The sequence below is a fragment of the Podarcis tiliguerta genome, assembly GCF_965153285.1.
Source record: "Podarcis tiliguerta genome assembly, chromosome: 18".
In the NCBI taxonomy this organism is placed as follows: Eukaryota; Metazoa; Chordata; class Lepidosauria; order Squamata; family Lacertidae; genus Podarcis; species Podarcis tiliguerta.
In genome coordinates this window covers 10,028,630-10,044,278 of record NC_139551.1, presented here as the reverse complement: position 1 = coordinate 10,044,278, position 15,649 = coordinate 10,028,630, and the positions used below count along the sequence as shown (strand labels likewise).

Genomic DNA, 15,649 nt, shown 5'->3' with positions numbered 1-15,649 from the left:
TTTGTTTATTTCTGCAGTTTGTCGGTCCTCCTTTGTCATGTCGACCTGACCCCCCAGGGCAGTTTCCAACATTCACTAAGTACAATAAACACCTAAAAACGTAACAGTTGTTAAAAGCAATCCAACTAATAAAACAAGCGTAGACATACAGCATAAAAGCAAATAAGAGTAAGTTACTCCCAGGGGGTGGATTATGTGTGTGTGTGTGTGTGTTTGTGTAGCTCGTGGAAACCGAGCTTTTAACTAACCCATGGAAAGCCAGACTGAAACAAGTGAATATACTTTTTAAAAACAAACAAAAATTGAAGGTCCAGGTTTGTTTGAGAGGCAGTATGGTGTAGTGGTTAGAGTGCCAAACTCTGTCTGAGGATAGCCAGGTACAAATTGCATCGCACCCTTAGTCACAAAGCTTGCCAGGTGCAGTTTGAGCAAATCGCTACCTCTCAGGCTAACATTATCCTCACACCCAACCTTGAGAGTTGAAATGGAGGAGGAGTGCAGTGTTATGCTCTTTGGAAGCTGATATTATTTATTATTATTTATTATTATTATTATTATTATTATTATTATTATTATTATTACCCCGCCCCTATGGCTGGGACTTCCCAGCCTCTTTAGGAAGCTTCCAGCACATACAAAAACATAACAAAACAAGCTATAAATGTGATTTAGCAAGTACGCATACCTGCCCTGCCCAGCCTACCATGCTCTCCACTCCGAGAGGTCCATCTTTAATTTTTAAAAAGAGGTTTCTAGTCCTCCTTGTGCCTGAAAATTGCAAGAAAGAGGAGGCAGACACCTCCAGGCTTCTGATGGTGTGCTATGACTGGGCTGCTGCTGAGTCAGGTGCAAAATGGAGACCCCCCCCAACCTCCCATTTATGGGCACGGAGAACCCTTCATACCTAACAACTAACTTATTCCATGCTAGTGCTGTATCTTAAGTCAAAATCCTTGTTTTTAATTGCAGCAGTGCTTTCTTCCTGCCCTCCCTGCTCTCGCTCCCAGGTTTCTCTATTCTGATGAGGTTCAGATAGGGCCAGAGACCGTGATGACGACCCTTTACACCGCTAAGAAGTACGCCGTCCCCGCGCTCGAAGCCCACTGTGTGGAGTTCCTCAAGAAGAACCTCAGGGCAGATAACGCCTTCATGCTCTTAACGCAGGTATGCTTGCACAGGAGGTTCTGTGCTGGCAGAGGCTGTCGCGAGGGGTGGTCCCAACTGGTCTGGAGGGCGTTGGAAAAGGTGTAGGCCGTGCCGGCCAACCTCCGCTGCCCCCCAGTTCTTTGCTGAGACAATGCCTTTCAAACTCTATGGGGAAAGGTTGCATCATTGGGAACTTCTTAGTTCAGAGAAGATAATGTCAATTATTATTATTTTATTATTTATACCCTGCTCATCTGGCTGGGTTGCCCCAGCCACTCTGGGCAGCTTCAAACACATATGAAAACATAGTAAAACATCAAACATTAAAAACTTCCCAATACAGGGCTGCCTTCAGGTGTCTTTTTAAAATTGTGTGGTTCTTTATCTCCTTGACATCTGATGAGAGGGGCTGTTCCACAGGGTGGGTGCCACCACTGAGAAGGCCCTCTTGCTTGGGTTCCCTGTAACTTCACAGTGAGAGAACCCCCAAAAGACCCTCAGAGGAGGACCTCAGCGTCTGGGGTGGAGACATTCCTTCAAGGATACTGGGCCGAGGCTATTTAGGGCTTTAAAGGTCAGCACCAACACTTTGAATTGTGCTTGGAAACGGACTAGGAGGCATTGAAGATCCTTTAGGACCAGAGTTATATGGTCCCGGCGGCCACTCCCAGTCATCAGTCTAGCTGCCGCATTCTGGCTGCTGCCCTCCATAGAGTCCCCCCCCATATTTTAATTAACCTTGTATATTTTTATTTCACTTGCTGGCTGATGACTGTCTTTCAGGCCAGACTCTTCGATGAGCCCCAGCTGGCAAGCCTTTGCCTGGAAAACATAGATAAGAACACATCTGACGCCATCAACGCCGAAGGCTTCACAGATATTGACCTTGGTGAGTAGTCTACTTTGCAGGCTCGGTGGGGATTGTAGCGTTGGTCGGCTGCTTGGATAGTTCTCTGTACTGCTTGGGTTCTGGCTTCCTGAAGGGCTGGAATTGAGCCTGTGTGAATAAAGGAAAAGGCAGAGGAAGCTGTACTATTCACAGAATTTGAGCATTTTCAAATTCATGATATGCATTTTTTTATTGTAAAAAAAAACCACACACACCAACCCCCAAGTTGCTAGACCCCATAGCTGCAAAGCATGCTGCCAAACAGTTCATGCAAAACCCAGCAGGGAGAAGTAGCAGAATAAGACTTTCAGCAAAGGGGAGGGAGTTCTTGCTGTGCCCCTGGGCAGATGTGCATAATTACAAATCTGATTCCTGCAGATTGGCACAGCAGTTCATGGTTGTTGTGTTGTGTGCTGGTGTGTGTGTGCATTTGCTGTTTTGGATACAAGCCTTTGAGGGTCCCAAGTTGATCCCAGAAACAACCGATTGAGGCTGTGCCAATTTGCGTCTGAGCTGAAGCGCCCCTTTGGGCTGCCGGTGGGGAAACTCAGCATGATTGAATGCTCCACCGTACAATATCTTGCTTTAAGATATTCCTGTGCATAGAAAGCTTATGCATCAAGGGTTTTGGCCTTGCCATATCCCTGCACCCAATTTTTATATGTGCATTGTGTGCATGTTTATTATTTATTTTAAATGCATGCAGGAGCATTTAAGCATGCAAGTTTGAAGCAAAACGACACGTAAGCCACGAGACAAGCCTCATTGGTCGGTATTTTGTGTCCCAACTAAGTCGGTCTCTGCGTCAGGCGGCAGAGAGGACATTCTGTCCTTCCGTCTTCCACCAGCCGAATGCCACAATGCCCATTGTCTGGCACACACAGGGTGCTTGCCAACAGAGGGCTCGTTTGTGCTGCTGCATTCCTCCCAAGCCTTGCAGGATGAAAAGGGCGAGTGGGAACAGGGCAGGGCAGCCAGCAGTAGCAGCCGTGGCTGGCTTGCCCCATGTGCGGCCTTCCTCCTTCCGTCACGGCGTACCTCTGCATACGTGCAGAGACTGATCCGTGCAGATTTGAGCCCTGGTTCCTCATCTGTGGCAGCGATCGTCAGGCTGCTTTGGGGGAAAGTTCTGGTCTTCTTGGCAAGGAGATCAGATTGAGAGAGCCCAAGCTCCCTGCTAGAACAGCCAGCCTTTGCTGTGTTGGGAGTGTTGCTGCTGCAACCAGGTCCCACTGACCTGGTGATACTTCAGCTTCGCCCAATAAGGTGCTTAACTTGTTAGCTCGGGTGTCCCAGGGTGTTGCTGTACTACAACTCCCATTGTCCATAGCCAGCTCAGGGATGGCAGGAATTTTACCCCCAGTGGGGTTTTGGGACTGGTCTGGAGAGTACGTGCTCAGGTCTGAGCACTCAGGTGAGAGCTGCATTTGCCCCAGAATTCTCTGCCACTCAGAGCAGTTGGCTCAGTTTGTGAAACGTTTCTCAAAGCTGCCTTTCAAAAACCAGCGAAGCTCCCAGGTTCCTTCCTTTCCTGGATGAAATGGCAATGAAAACAGCTCCATGCCGTCCCCGTTTGCCCTAATGTGTGGATAAGGGACCCTTCAGGGGGTGGCAGCTCCCAGAAGCCCCAGCGTTGTCAGTGGTCGGGATGATGGGAGTTGGAGTCCCGTCAGCATCTTAGACGTTGCAAGAAAGAAACAGCATTCCTTCTGTGTGCAATAAATGGGAACATGCCTCTTCTCAGATTAGGGATGAGGAGCAACCGTGAGCTGGCAGCTGGTGTGGGTGACGGAAATAGCTGCCCAGCAACATTGTGGAGAGCTGTGGCTGCCCCTCTTCCCTGCCCTCAAGCCCTATATCGCCGGGGCCTGCAGCTGACGCCCCACTCTGCTTGCCCGACAGATACACTGGTGGCTGTCCTGGAAAGGGACACCCTTGGCATCCGTGAGGTGCGCCTCTTCAACGCGGTGGTCCGGTGGTCAGAGGCCGAGTGCCAGCGGCAGCAGCTGCAGGTGGTCCCAGAAAACAAGCGGAAAACTCTAGGCAAAGCCCTCTCCCTCATCCGCTTCCCCTTGATGACCATCGAGGAGTTCGCAGCGGGTAAGCGGGGAGCCCTTCTTGAAATCCAGGGGGTCTGGAGACTTAGCAACTCAATGTCACAGGACCCTAAGCGGCCGTGTATCCCAAGTCCAGGGTGTCCGCCCTGGAGCCCTTTCAAGCCCTGCCCAGGATTGAACCCGGGACTTTATGTTGCTGAAGAGCGGCGTCCCCTTTTGGAGCACTCGAGGGAGTATCATGGCTGAACGAAGTCGCAAGCAGGATTCAAAACGTAAGCAGCAGAAAGGGAAAGACGCCGATTGCAATAGTGGAAATAACTGTGGGGTGTAAATGCGTCACGTAATGCAGCAGAAAAAAAGGGTGGGAACAAAAACATCATGGAGTTAAGGGTTAAGGAAAATAAGTATTAAAGTTGGAAGTTTTTAAAAAAAAAATTCTGAAATTTAATATTAAAAAGAGCCTGGGACCTTCTGGAAAGCAGGTGCTCTACTGCCAAACTCTAGGGTCCTTCCCCTAAATTTAAATTAAGATTCTAGTCCTCATGGTCATCCATAAAAGGCCAGCTTAAACAGGAACAGCGGTAGCTGCCTTTTGCCGAATCAGACCTTTGGCCCATCTAACTCAATATTGTCCACACTGACTGGCAGTGGCTCTCCAGGGATTTGGGCTGGAAGTCCTCAGACTTACCTGGGGGAGCCTTCGGGGATTGAACCTTCTGCATGCAGACAGGGTGCTTGCTCTCTTGCACAGAGCAATGGCTAGTCCTGAGTCGCCCTGTGGATTATTTCACTGGAAGCTGTTTTGGCCCACTCCCCTTCTCCCCAAAGCTGCTTGCGAATAAATACAAGCCATTAAAATAAATGTGCAGGGTTACGTGTGCTGCCAGCTCGCGCAGCCCCACAAATGCCTCCTGGGAACAAAGAGGCACTTTTGCCGCTTGCTGTGGGGGGCAAATATCGAGGGGGAAGCCAGGCAGCGATGCGGAGCAGAAAATATTCCTCTGCTGCCGCCGTTTTTTTTCCCATGGGAAAATTCAGTTTCTGAAAAAACAGATTAGTAACACAATGGAAACTACAGTAGTCAAACTGGTTCGTTTCCATGTTATAATGAACGGCATCTTTTAAAGGTCTCTTGCAGGCTTCTCATGAACACCTGGTTGGCCCAGCGTGAGGGCAGGATGCTGAATGAGGTCCCAACTGATTTTGAGGCAGCGTCGGGAAGTTTTCCAATTTATTCCTCCCCCCCCTTGAAAACCCACATCAGTGGGGCAGGCTCTGGAGGGCAGCTTGAGGTGCTGTGACAGAAGGGCTCGGGATGCTTGCAAGAACCAGAGGGTTCAGCGGATTGGGCGTAGCGCCCCCTTCTCTCTCTCTCTCTCTCTCTTTCCCTCCCACCCCCCAGTCCCTGGTTGTTGATACAAGTTCATTGACTGGTTCATCAGCAAAAGTGAAAGGGTTTGTGGCTGGAACATGTAGGAATGTGTAAGACAGCTGGTGTTGATAACTCCCAGCGTTGCAGTTTTGATCCCCTTGTGGTCCCTTCCAGATCTGCGATTCTGTTATTCTATTTATTGCATCTACATCCCACATTTTCTCCCAAGAAGCACATGCTTCTCCCTCCTCCTCATTTAATCCCCACAGGGGATTAACTGCAAGGGAAGTTAGGCTGAGAAGCAGTTACTGGCTGCAAGATCGCTCTGTGAGCTTCATGGCCAAGCGGGAATTCGAACCCTGGTCTCCCAGATCTGATGCCACTAGACCACAGTGGCTGCTGCGAGGAAACTGTTAGCAAACCACAGTTCCCAGGATTACCTGGGGGAAATTGTGATGGTTCAAAGTGGTATAGGTAAAAGGTAAAGGGACCCCTGACCATTAGGTCCAGTCGTGGCTGACTCTGGGGTTGTGGCTCCCTCGCTTTATTGGCCGAGGGAGCCGGCGTACAGCTTCTGGGTCATGTGGCCAGCATGACTAAGCCGCTTCTGGCGAACCAGAGCAGCGCACGGAAATGCCGTTTACCTTCCCGCCGGAGCGGTACCTATTCATCTACTTGCACTTTGACGTGCTTTCGAACTGTTAGGTTGGCAGGACCAGGGACCGAGCAACGGGAGCTCACCCCATTGCGGGGATTCGAACCGCCGACCTTTTGATCAGCAAGTCCTAGGCTCTGTGGTTTAACCCACAGCGCCACCCGTGTCCCCCAAGCGGTATAAGAGTGCTGTAAATGTATATTGTGGATGCAGCACCCACTGGCTTGGTCCTGACCGGGTATTTTGCCAGCGTGCGATGAGCCGTCCTCGGCAGCCATTCTCCAGCCAAACATTCACACATACTACTTGGGGGTGGAGAATGCAGCCTCTGCAGTCACAGTCTTTCTGAACAGACTAGCAGCTGTGCTGCCGCCACACCTTTCCCTCCAGAGCAAATATTTGCTGAAGGGCAGCACGCAAAAGCTGTGAAGCAACTGCCCCCCCCAGGTGGTGGATTTGGGATAAAGTGTGAGAGTGTATGATGTGGGCAGGAGGACACTGTCCATCATAGAATCACAGAATGGTAGCTGGAAGGGACCCCTAAAGGTCATCCAGCCCAGCCCCCTGCAATGCAGGAATCTCAGCTAAAGCTTCTGGGACAGAGGGCCATTCCACCTCTGCGTTGAGGGGAAGGGCCATTGCTCAGCAGCAGAGCATCTCCAGGTGGGATGGGAATGCCCTCTGTCTGAAGCAAAGTTGGAAGAACATCTAATCAGGGATTGATAAGGCCAAGGGCCACATGACCTGAGGCACATGACAGTGGTGGGCGGGGCCAGACGCTAGTGTCTGTGCATACTACTACTACTAAGTTTATATGCCACCCATCTGACTGGGTTACCCCAGTCATTCTGGGCAGTTTCCAGAAAATTAAAACACAGTGAAACATCACACATTTAAAACTTTTCCTATACAGAGCTGCCTTCAGATGTCTTCTAAAAGTCAGATAGTTGTTTATTTCTTTGACATCTGCCGGGAGGGCATTCCACAGGAGGTGCCACCACCAAGAAGGCCCTCTGCCTGGTTCCCTTTCATCTCACTTCTCACAGTGAGGGAACCACCAGAAGACATTCAAGTTGGACTTCAGTGTCTGGGCTGGACGATGGGGGTGGAGATGCTCCTTCAGGGATACAGGGCCGTTTAGGGCTTTAAAGCTCAACACTTTCAGTTTCATTAGATGACCCTGATTTCTAGCAGTGCGGGAAAAGGAGAGGGTCATTTCTCCTGTCCTTATTTTCTTCATGTCGTGTTTCAGCTTTGTAAGCTCTTTCCTAGAAACATGGTAGCAGTGAATTGTAGTTTTGGAGTGGAGAGATATTATTACTATTACTATTAGTATATTGCCGTATGCCTGCAGGTCTCAGGGCAGTTACAACTATACAGTGGTGCCTCGCAAGACGAAATTAATTCGTTCTGCGAGTTTTTTTGTTCTACGAGTTTTTTCGTCTTGCGAAGCACTGCTGTGTATTGACGGTTTCCCATAGGAATGCATTGGCAGTTTTTTTTAAAAAGGCGCAAGACGTTTCGTCTTGCGAAGCAAGCCCATAGGGAAATCCGTCTTGCGAAGCAACTCAGAAAACAAAAAACTCTTTCGTGTGGCGAGTTTTTCGTCTTGCGAGGCATTCGTCTGGATTTAGTTCCCCACGGCAATCTGCTCCATGACCCTGAACAGTTGCCCAGACATGTTCTCCCTCTTCCTCTCTCGGGTAAGAACATCCTAAAGAGTCCTGCAGCTGGATCCGGGCGACAAGGGGCCCGCCTCATCCAGCCTCCTGTTCCCACATTGGCCAGCCAGGTGCCTCAAGGGGAGCCCTCAAGCAGGACCCGGGTGCAAGAGCAGCTCTCCTCTTTCGTGATTCTCAAACCCTGGTATTTGGAGGAATTTACTTCCTCCGACAGTTGGGAGAGAGTGTGGATGCAGCAGCTCATAGCCATGAATCGCCTTCTCTGTGAATATCCTCGTTTGAAGTCACCTGGGTTGGTGACCATCCCTGCGCCTGGCAGGAGCAAATCCCACAGTTTAAACTGCACAATCAAACTACAAAATTCCCCTCCGGAGTAACCTTGGCCGGATGTGACTTGGTTGTGACAATTCAATATTTTTACAGGTGTTTTTTTTTAAAAAAAATGTAGTGCTTTATGTCTTTCGACTTGCTGTCATCTTAATCAATTATAGTCCAGTAATGATTTGTTGCAACCATCGAAGGTGATTATTTAGTGAGAGTTTGAGAGTTAATTTTGCTGTGTAATATTGTATTCCAAACGGATTATCGAACATTACATTACTCAATAGAAGCTGTTTATTTTTCATTACGACCTGCTTGCATCGGACAGGGCTGCTATAAGCCGTGTGAGCTTCGTTGTGCGTTTTGTCGTTTCTTCGGCTTGTAAATGGTCTCGTGCGATGTGGGAAGGCAGCGTACAAATTAAAAGCAAGATGAAATTAAAAGAACAAGGGAGGGACCAAGTGAAAAAACCCAGTAAGCGTGGTATTGACGCTCACGCTGTCCTTGTTGATGTTTCCCGCTGCCTTTCCCCAGGGCCAGCTCAGTCGGGCATCTTGACCGACCGCGAAGTGGTCAGCCTGTTCCTGCACTTCACCGTCAACCCCAAGCCGCGGGTAGAGTTCATCGACCGCCCCCGCTGCTGCCTGCGTGGGAAGGAGTGCAGCATCAACCGCTTCCAGCAGGTGGAGAGTCGCTGGGGGTACAGTGGGACCAGCGACCGGATCAGGTGGGTCCTGGGGCCCTGACTCCACTTGCCTGCTCCCCAGCAGAGAGCCTTCTGCCGCGGCTTGTCCAGCTGGGTTGGGAGGGAGGCTTCTACAACACTTGGAGCCAGATCCTGGCGCCTTCCAGGCATTGCCAGACTACGACTCCCAGCAGTCAAGGGTGACGGGAGGCAGCAGTCCAATGTCCGGAGCGTCCGAGGTTCTCCATCCCGGATTTAAAAAGCAGCATTTCCCTTAAGGTCCATAAATAGCAACACCCTAGAGGTCCCGGGCCCTAAGGAAGTCAGATTAGCCTCAGCCAGAGACAGGGCCTTTTCAACACTGGCCCCAGCCTGGTGGAACGCTCTGCCTCACGAGACCAGGGCCCTGCAGGATCTGATTTCTTTCTGCAGGGCCTGTGAGACAGAGTTGTTCCACCTGGCCTTTGGCTTCGAATCAACTTGATCCCCTTCCCCTCTTTCCTTTTTCCTTTCTCCTTCTGTGATGGAACTCCTATTTGGGGACTTCCCTGGCTTTTTTCTGGCCCACATAGGACCAGTCTGGATAGTTGGCCTTGGTGAAGACTTGACGTTTTCATCCCCCAAAACATTTTTGATTTGAATTCCTACTGTAAGGAGGTTGCATTTTAATGTTGTATTTTAATCTTGTTTCTAAGTTGTATTTCAATCAACTGTTTTTATACCAGTGTTAGCCGCCCTGAGCCTGGTCTTGGCTGGGGAGCACGGGGTATAAATAAAATTTAATAATAATAATACTGCAGGCAAGAGGTGAAAGAAAGGGAATGCATCTTCTTAGACCAGGGGAGGGGAAACCTGTCACCCTCAAGGCAGTGTTCAAAACTCGTGAGGTGCCTGGCACACTTTGCACCTGGATCTCGGCCGTTTGGAACCAAGTGAAGATGCCTGGGCGCTAGGATGGCTTCTGACATCTCCACCATCCGGGGATCCGTGAATCCGGACTGTTTTCACACACTGATACCCCATCCTGTAGAATTCTATCAGTTATATTTTATCCGCCCAATTGGAATGAATTTCAGCAACCAAAATGCTTTTTTCTGTGCATCCTGAGCAGGAGCGGTGAACGACGTTATAGCAAATTGTTGTTGCTTGTCTTTGCTTCCCGCCTCCTGCCCTGCTCACAGTTGTGAATAAGATCCCCACGTTACGAATGGTCCATGTCACCATTAGGAAAAAGAGGTCAGAATAGGCCAGTATATATGTGGACTGTCCCTGGGTCAAGGGACTTTTCTTCTTTCAGTTCGCAAAGTTTTTAAGCCAGCTCAAGGCATCCGAACCAGCCAGATCATAGAATCCTAGAGTTGGAAGAGACCCCAAGGGCCATCGAGTCCAACCCCCTGCCAAGCAGGAAACACCATCAGAGCACTCCTGACATAGGGTTGTCAAGCCTCTGCTTGAAGACCTCCAAAGAAGGAGACTCCACCACACTCCTTGGCAGCAAATTCCACTGTCAAACAGCTCTTACTGTCAGGAAGTTCTTCCTAATGTTTAGGTGGAATCTTCTTTCTTGTAGTTTGGATCCATTGCTCCGTGTCCGCTTCTCTGGAGCAGCAGAAAACAACCTTTCTCCCTCCTCTAGGTGACATCCTTTTATATATTTGAACATGGCTATCTCAGATGTTTAACTGAGAATCCACAGTCAGTCCCTCATTTTAAAAACAAGACTTTTATAGCTGTCTTGCTCAAAAATGGCAACTAGACATTCCATTTTGGCGACTGTAACCTTGATTTAAGGAGCCTTTTGGCACCTAGCTTATATATCTGAGTTTCTAACACTGCCTCCATGAGTTGCTGGGTTCCTCCCTGCGTTGGCCCCCGGCCACCTTGGCTGCTGCGTCAGGGATGCTGCAAGCAGGAGTCTGGTGTCATCTGTGAGACCCCCAAGCCCCCCCCCCCCAGCAACCTTCGCTTGCCTGTATCCAGCAGAATTTTTCTGTGCTTGATCTTCTGTACTTTCCCTCTCCAACCCTCCAGGTTCTCTGTCAACAAAAGGATATTTATCGTCGGATTCGGGTTGTACGGATCCATCCACGGCCCAACAGATTATCAAGTAAATATACAGGTAGAGAACTCTCCAGGTTTTGACTTGGGGCAGGGGGGGGGGGGCAAGGACAAATATCCGCAAAAGGGGCCAGGCAGTTGAAGGGATAAAAGGGGGATCTGCTGAGAAAAAGAGGGAGAGGGGCGTAACTGACTTCCATCTGCTTTTCCGTCCGTCCACCAACCGATGGTCGTTGAGGAAATGTGGTACCCAGCAATGGGAGGCAGCGGAGGGAAGTTTCCCCACAAATACTTTTTAGATGCTTGTTTTTGAAGAAAAGTGGAGCTTCCAGTGGCTGAGCGGAAGATCCCATAGCAAAGGAAAAACCCCGGTAAATCCAGGGTGGGTTGACTTTTATATTAAAAAGTATTTCATGTTGTTAAAAACAACTGTGTGTGTCTGAGCGCAATACTGCAGAGCAGGACAGCATCTGCGAGATCAGAGTTTCCAAAAGCTGTGGGTCTCCAGCTGCTTTTGGACTAAAACTCCCATTCTCCCTAGCTACCAGGATCCATGCTCAGGGATGATGGGAATCGTAGTCCCAAAACAGCTGGAGGGCCAAGTTTGGGAAGCCCAGGGCTAGGTGGACTCGGAGTTCTGGCTCCGTAGGCCAGGGAGAGGAGCTTACATCTTCATTTGCAGAGATGTCGTGAGTTGAAAAGGTTTCCCTTTGTTTTTGTTTTTCCCTTTCTCTGTCTCTTCCTCCCCTGCCTGCCCCCAGATTATTCACACCGACAGCAACACAATCCTGGGCCAAAATGACACCGGCTTCAGCTGCGATGGGTCTTCCAACACTTTCCGGGTCATGTTTAAAGAGCCCGTTGAGATCTTGCCCACTGTCAGCTACACAGCCTGTGCCACGTTGAAGGTAACTCTGCACGCTGGGCTGGGCGGGGGGGGGGGGGAGCTTTTTCTGCGCTTCAGGGAGTGTGCGCAAACATTTTTATATTTGGTTTTGAAGACGTGCTTTGTCCTGGCTTGGGAAGGTGAGGAGGAGGGGACCGCCACAGTCCACCAAGGCTGGCCTTGTGGCTCACTTGCTGCCTGTTCCTATCATTATTTTATTTTAAAATTCCATTTATTATTCCATTTATATATCCACATCTTTTGTACAAGCTCCTTGCTCCTCTCCATTTTATCCTCACAACAAACCCGCAAGGTAGGTTTGGCTGAGAGACGGCGACTAGCCCCAAATCACCCATTTCTGTGGTTTTGTTCTTGTTTTCGTAGTCTTGGGCGAGTAGAATGGCAAGTGGGCTCCTAACGGTGTTAGAAACTCGAATATATAAGCCAATCGCCAAAGGGTACCTTAAACTGAGGTATGTCTAGGTGCCTAACCCCCCCTCCCCCCGATGGTGTTTGTATAGTGGTAATAGTTGTTTTCATTTCATATCTATACCGCTTTATATTGTAAAGTAAAAATCCCAAAGCGGTTGACAACACATTAAAGCATCAAATTTTATTCCAGAATAAAACAAATTCAAATTTCAAGGGAAATATTTCGGATCCTTCTCTCAGGGACATTTGGCTGTCCCCCTATTTATTTACCTACTTAATTTATAGAGCTTCCCCCTAGCAGAAGGGCTCTAGGAAGGCAGGGTGACGTAGCGGTTAGAGCGTCAGACCTGGGAGATCAGGGTTCAAATCGCCACTCAGTCATGAAGCTCACCCTGGAGTCAGTCCCAGCCTTAGTCCACCTCACAGGGTCGTTGTAGGGATTAACATGGGGTGTGTGTATTTAAATCATGCAATCCTTGGAGAAAAAGGTGGGAGTTAAATGTAAAAAAACCAGCTCTTAAGGAAGCTGGAGGGGGTAGCCAGGTGGAGATGTCAGTAGCCCACCTAGTGCCCAGAGATCTCCAAAGCGTCGCAATCGGACGTGCGCCAGTCGCAAAAAGGGCTTGGTGCTTGGGCAATTTCTAACAGTGGTTCCTAAATGTCTCCGCCCCCCCCAACATGGGCCACGCTTTACGGCTAGTGGACCGTTCAGCCCCAACATCAGACGCAGGTCTCTCTTGTGTGTGGGGTCGCCAGCCTTGTAATTGCTCAGGTCAAAATCGCAGCTGTGGAGCTCGCTAACCTAAACGGCCTCGGTCCAGTATACCTGAAGGAGTGTCTCCACCTTCATTGTTCTGCCCGGAGACTGAGGTCCAGCACCGAGGGCCTTCTGGCGGTTCCCTCCCTGTGAGAAGCCAGGTTACAGGGAACCAGGCAGAGGGCCTTCTTGGTGGTGGCACCCGCCCTGTGGAACGCCCTCCTGTCAGATGTCAAAGAGAAGAACAACTACCAGACTTTTAGAAGACATCTGAAGCCAGCTCTCTTTAGGGAAGCTTTTAATGTTTAATAGGTTATTGTATTTTAGTGTTTTGTTGGAAGCCGCCCAGAGTGGCTGGGGAAACCCAGCCAGATGGGCAGGGTATAATAAATTATTATTATTATTATTATTATTATTACCTCAGCTTTGGGGGGCTTTAAAAAGAGGATTGGACAGATTTGTGGCAAAGAAATCTATTGATGGCCTCGGAAAATGCCTCCGAAAACCCCAGGAGAGTTGCTCTTGTGCTTTGAGTCCTGTGTGAGGGTTTAGCCCAGGGGCTTCTGGTCGGCCGCTGAGAGTAGGATGCTGGCCTGGGGCTTGACTGCAAGACTGCTTACATGCTCTCTCCCTTCTCTCTCCCAGGGCCCCGATTCCCACTACGGCACCAAAGGGCTCCGCAAAGTGATCCACGAGTCGCCGACGACGGGCGCCAAGACCTGCTTCACCTTCTGCTACGCCGCCGGCAACAACAACGGCACGTCCGTGGAGGACGGACAGATCCCCGAGATCATCTTCTACACATAGGGGCCACTGCGGGGGGATAGCTCGCTGCCGGGCGGGCGGCCATGTGCTGCCGCCCCCCCTCCTCCCGCCTCATCTCTCCCCCTCCATGCACACCCCTTGCGTGTCCTTCCCAGCTGAAACCCCAGGCCGTCCTCTGCCGTTCTGGCAGGAGGGCTGCTAGCCGGGGCTGGGGGCCCAGCGGGGCCGACACCGGGAGCCCACTGACGGGACGATTCGCTGGCCTGAGTCAGGCCGGGACGGCGGCTAGCGGTTCCTTCTGCCCAGGCCGGCAGCACGGCTCTACCATTGCATTGTGAACGTAGCCGCTTCTACATCCAGCTGTTGCAGTGGGGAGGCGGGTGCAGACTGGCTCTTGCGGATGGACAATCCCTGCCAAAGGAAGCCCCCCTCTGGGCCAGGATCAGGCCGGACAGGGGCATGCGGCAGGGCAAGGAGGAAACGTGTTTCTGACGACTTGTCACCTGGCAAGGCTTGACCCAGAACGCCCTTTCTGCAGGACCCTGGCCAGCCCAGGCTGCTCCTGCCCTCGCCGGACAACTACCTTATCGTGTCACGGGACAGATTTTTTAAAAATCGTTTTGGGGAGGGACTCGTCCCTGAACGCGAGGCAGTGAGGGCGATTCGCAGCCACAAAAAAACTTGCCTTGTTTGAAGAGTAACGGGAGTGGCTGAAGTCCCTGGACTCTGATCGTCAATATGTTGCTTGCTGCTGCTAATAATAATAATAATATAGTGCAACTCAACAATGCATTTTACTCTTCTACGGTCTCCTTTTGAGTCTGGTTCCCATTCACAAGCTGACTGCCGATTTGCTCGTTTGGGGGTTGGTTTTCGAGCTGGGAGACATCTTGCTAGGGCTTCGATGAGCTGCGTTTCCCGAAAGCCCAGCAGCCAAACAGAGGTTTAAAAATCCCCCTAGAAAACCCTGGGCGTCTTGGTGACCTGGCAGAAATTCATCAAACCTAGAAGGCTTTTGTGCTGAAGGTGGGATCCCCACCAGCACTGATTGGAGTGTTCGTTTGCCCATTCCACCCCCACCCCCCGTGAAATCTCCTGCCTGTGGAAACCTGTAAGCAACTTGCCTTGGGCACGCAGCTGTCATCACCTGAATCCTGGCTGTGTTCAAAAGCTGGCGCTGCTGGGCTTTTTGAAAAAAACAAATGCAAAAAAAGTTTCTTTGTGGTAGAGCACCCAGTGCAAGTCCCTCTGTTTGTTACCTGCACTTGTGAGCCTCAATATGGCCAGTATGGATAATGGAGCCATTCCTCAGCTACAAGCTTCTCATCGGTGCAAAAGCCTTTGTAGGTCTTTGGCTTCTTCCGAAGAGTGCATGTTGCTGCAGCAGTGCCGCATCAGTTTTGGGGGGGCTTTCGACTGCCTCTCCATTTGCTCCCCACCCCCACCCCCCTTCTTGAGCTGTGTACATAGACGCCCCCCCCCCCCCCAGTCTGTATATAGAGATCACTGAATAGGTTCCCAACACAGCTACTGACATTTTGGGTGGCTGAGTAGCTTAAATTTAACTGCCGTTGCAGCCCTCCCCACCCCCAATTGGAATCTCACTAGTGCCGCCCTTCTTGGTTATAGGATGTGCTTGGGATGGTGGCGGTTTGTTCACACCAGTCGAAGGCAGAATCATGCCCAGTCGATGGTTCTCAGGCCCTGGTGCGAATCCTGCCGTTCGCAAACTCGCTTGCCCACCATGCCTAGCCCCCAACCTCTTGGAAGGTCCGATGCGCCTGGAAATTTGCTCATGTTAATTACAACAGAAATATAATGAATGTATCAGATGTGCTATATATACATATTATATATATATATATATAATTTTCAGTGTTCACCCTGGTTTCTCTCTCTCTGATTTGTAAATAGGAAATCCAATAAAAGGCAGGTTGTCTTTCA

The 15,649-nt window shown here is 50.2% G+C and overlaps 1 protein-coding gene across 4 annotated transcripts in view; it reads left to right on the top strand.

The window, feature by feature from the left end:
- Window positions 1-15,649, top strand: part of BTBD2 (BTB domain containing 2) — a 25,567-nt gene extending 9,918 nt beyond the window's left edge. For 2 of the 4 annotated variants that reach the window (XM_083421658.1, XM_083421655.1), the window contains exons 3-9: window positions 1,008-1,164; window positions 1,930-2,035; window positions 3,938-4,135; window positions 8,657-8,849; window positions 10,839-10,926; window positions 11,627-11,773; window positions 13,586-15,649. In XM_083421658.1, coding sequence (XP_083277784.1) covers window positions 1,008-1,164; window positions 1,930-2,035; window positions 3,938-4,135; window positions 8,657-8,849; window positions 10,839-10,926; window positions 11,627-11,773; window positions 13,586-13,747 — 1,051 coding nt within the window. In that variant the 3' untranslated portion in view covers window positions 13,748-15,649. Of the gene's footprint in view, window positions 1-1,007; window positions 1,165-1,929; window positions 2,036-3,937; window positions 4,136-8,656; window positions 8,850-10,838; window positions 10,927-11,626; window positions 11,774-12,135; window positions 12,225-13,585 lie in introns of all 4 variants that reach the window. The other 2 variants (XM_083421657.1, XM_083421656.1) reach the window with 2 other exon arrangements.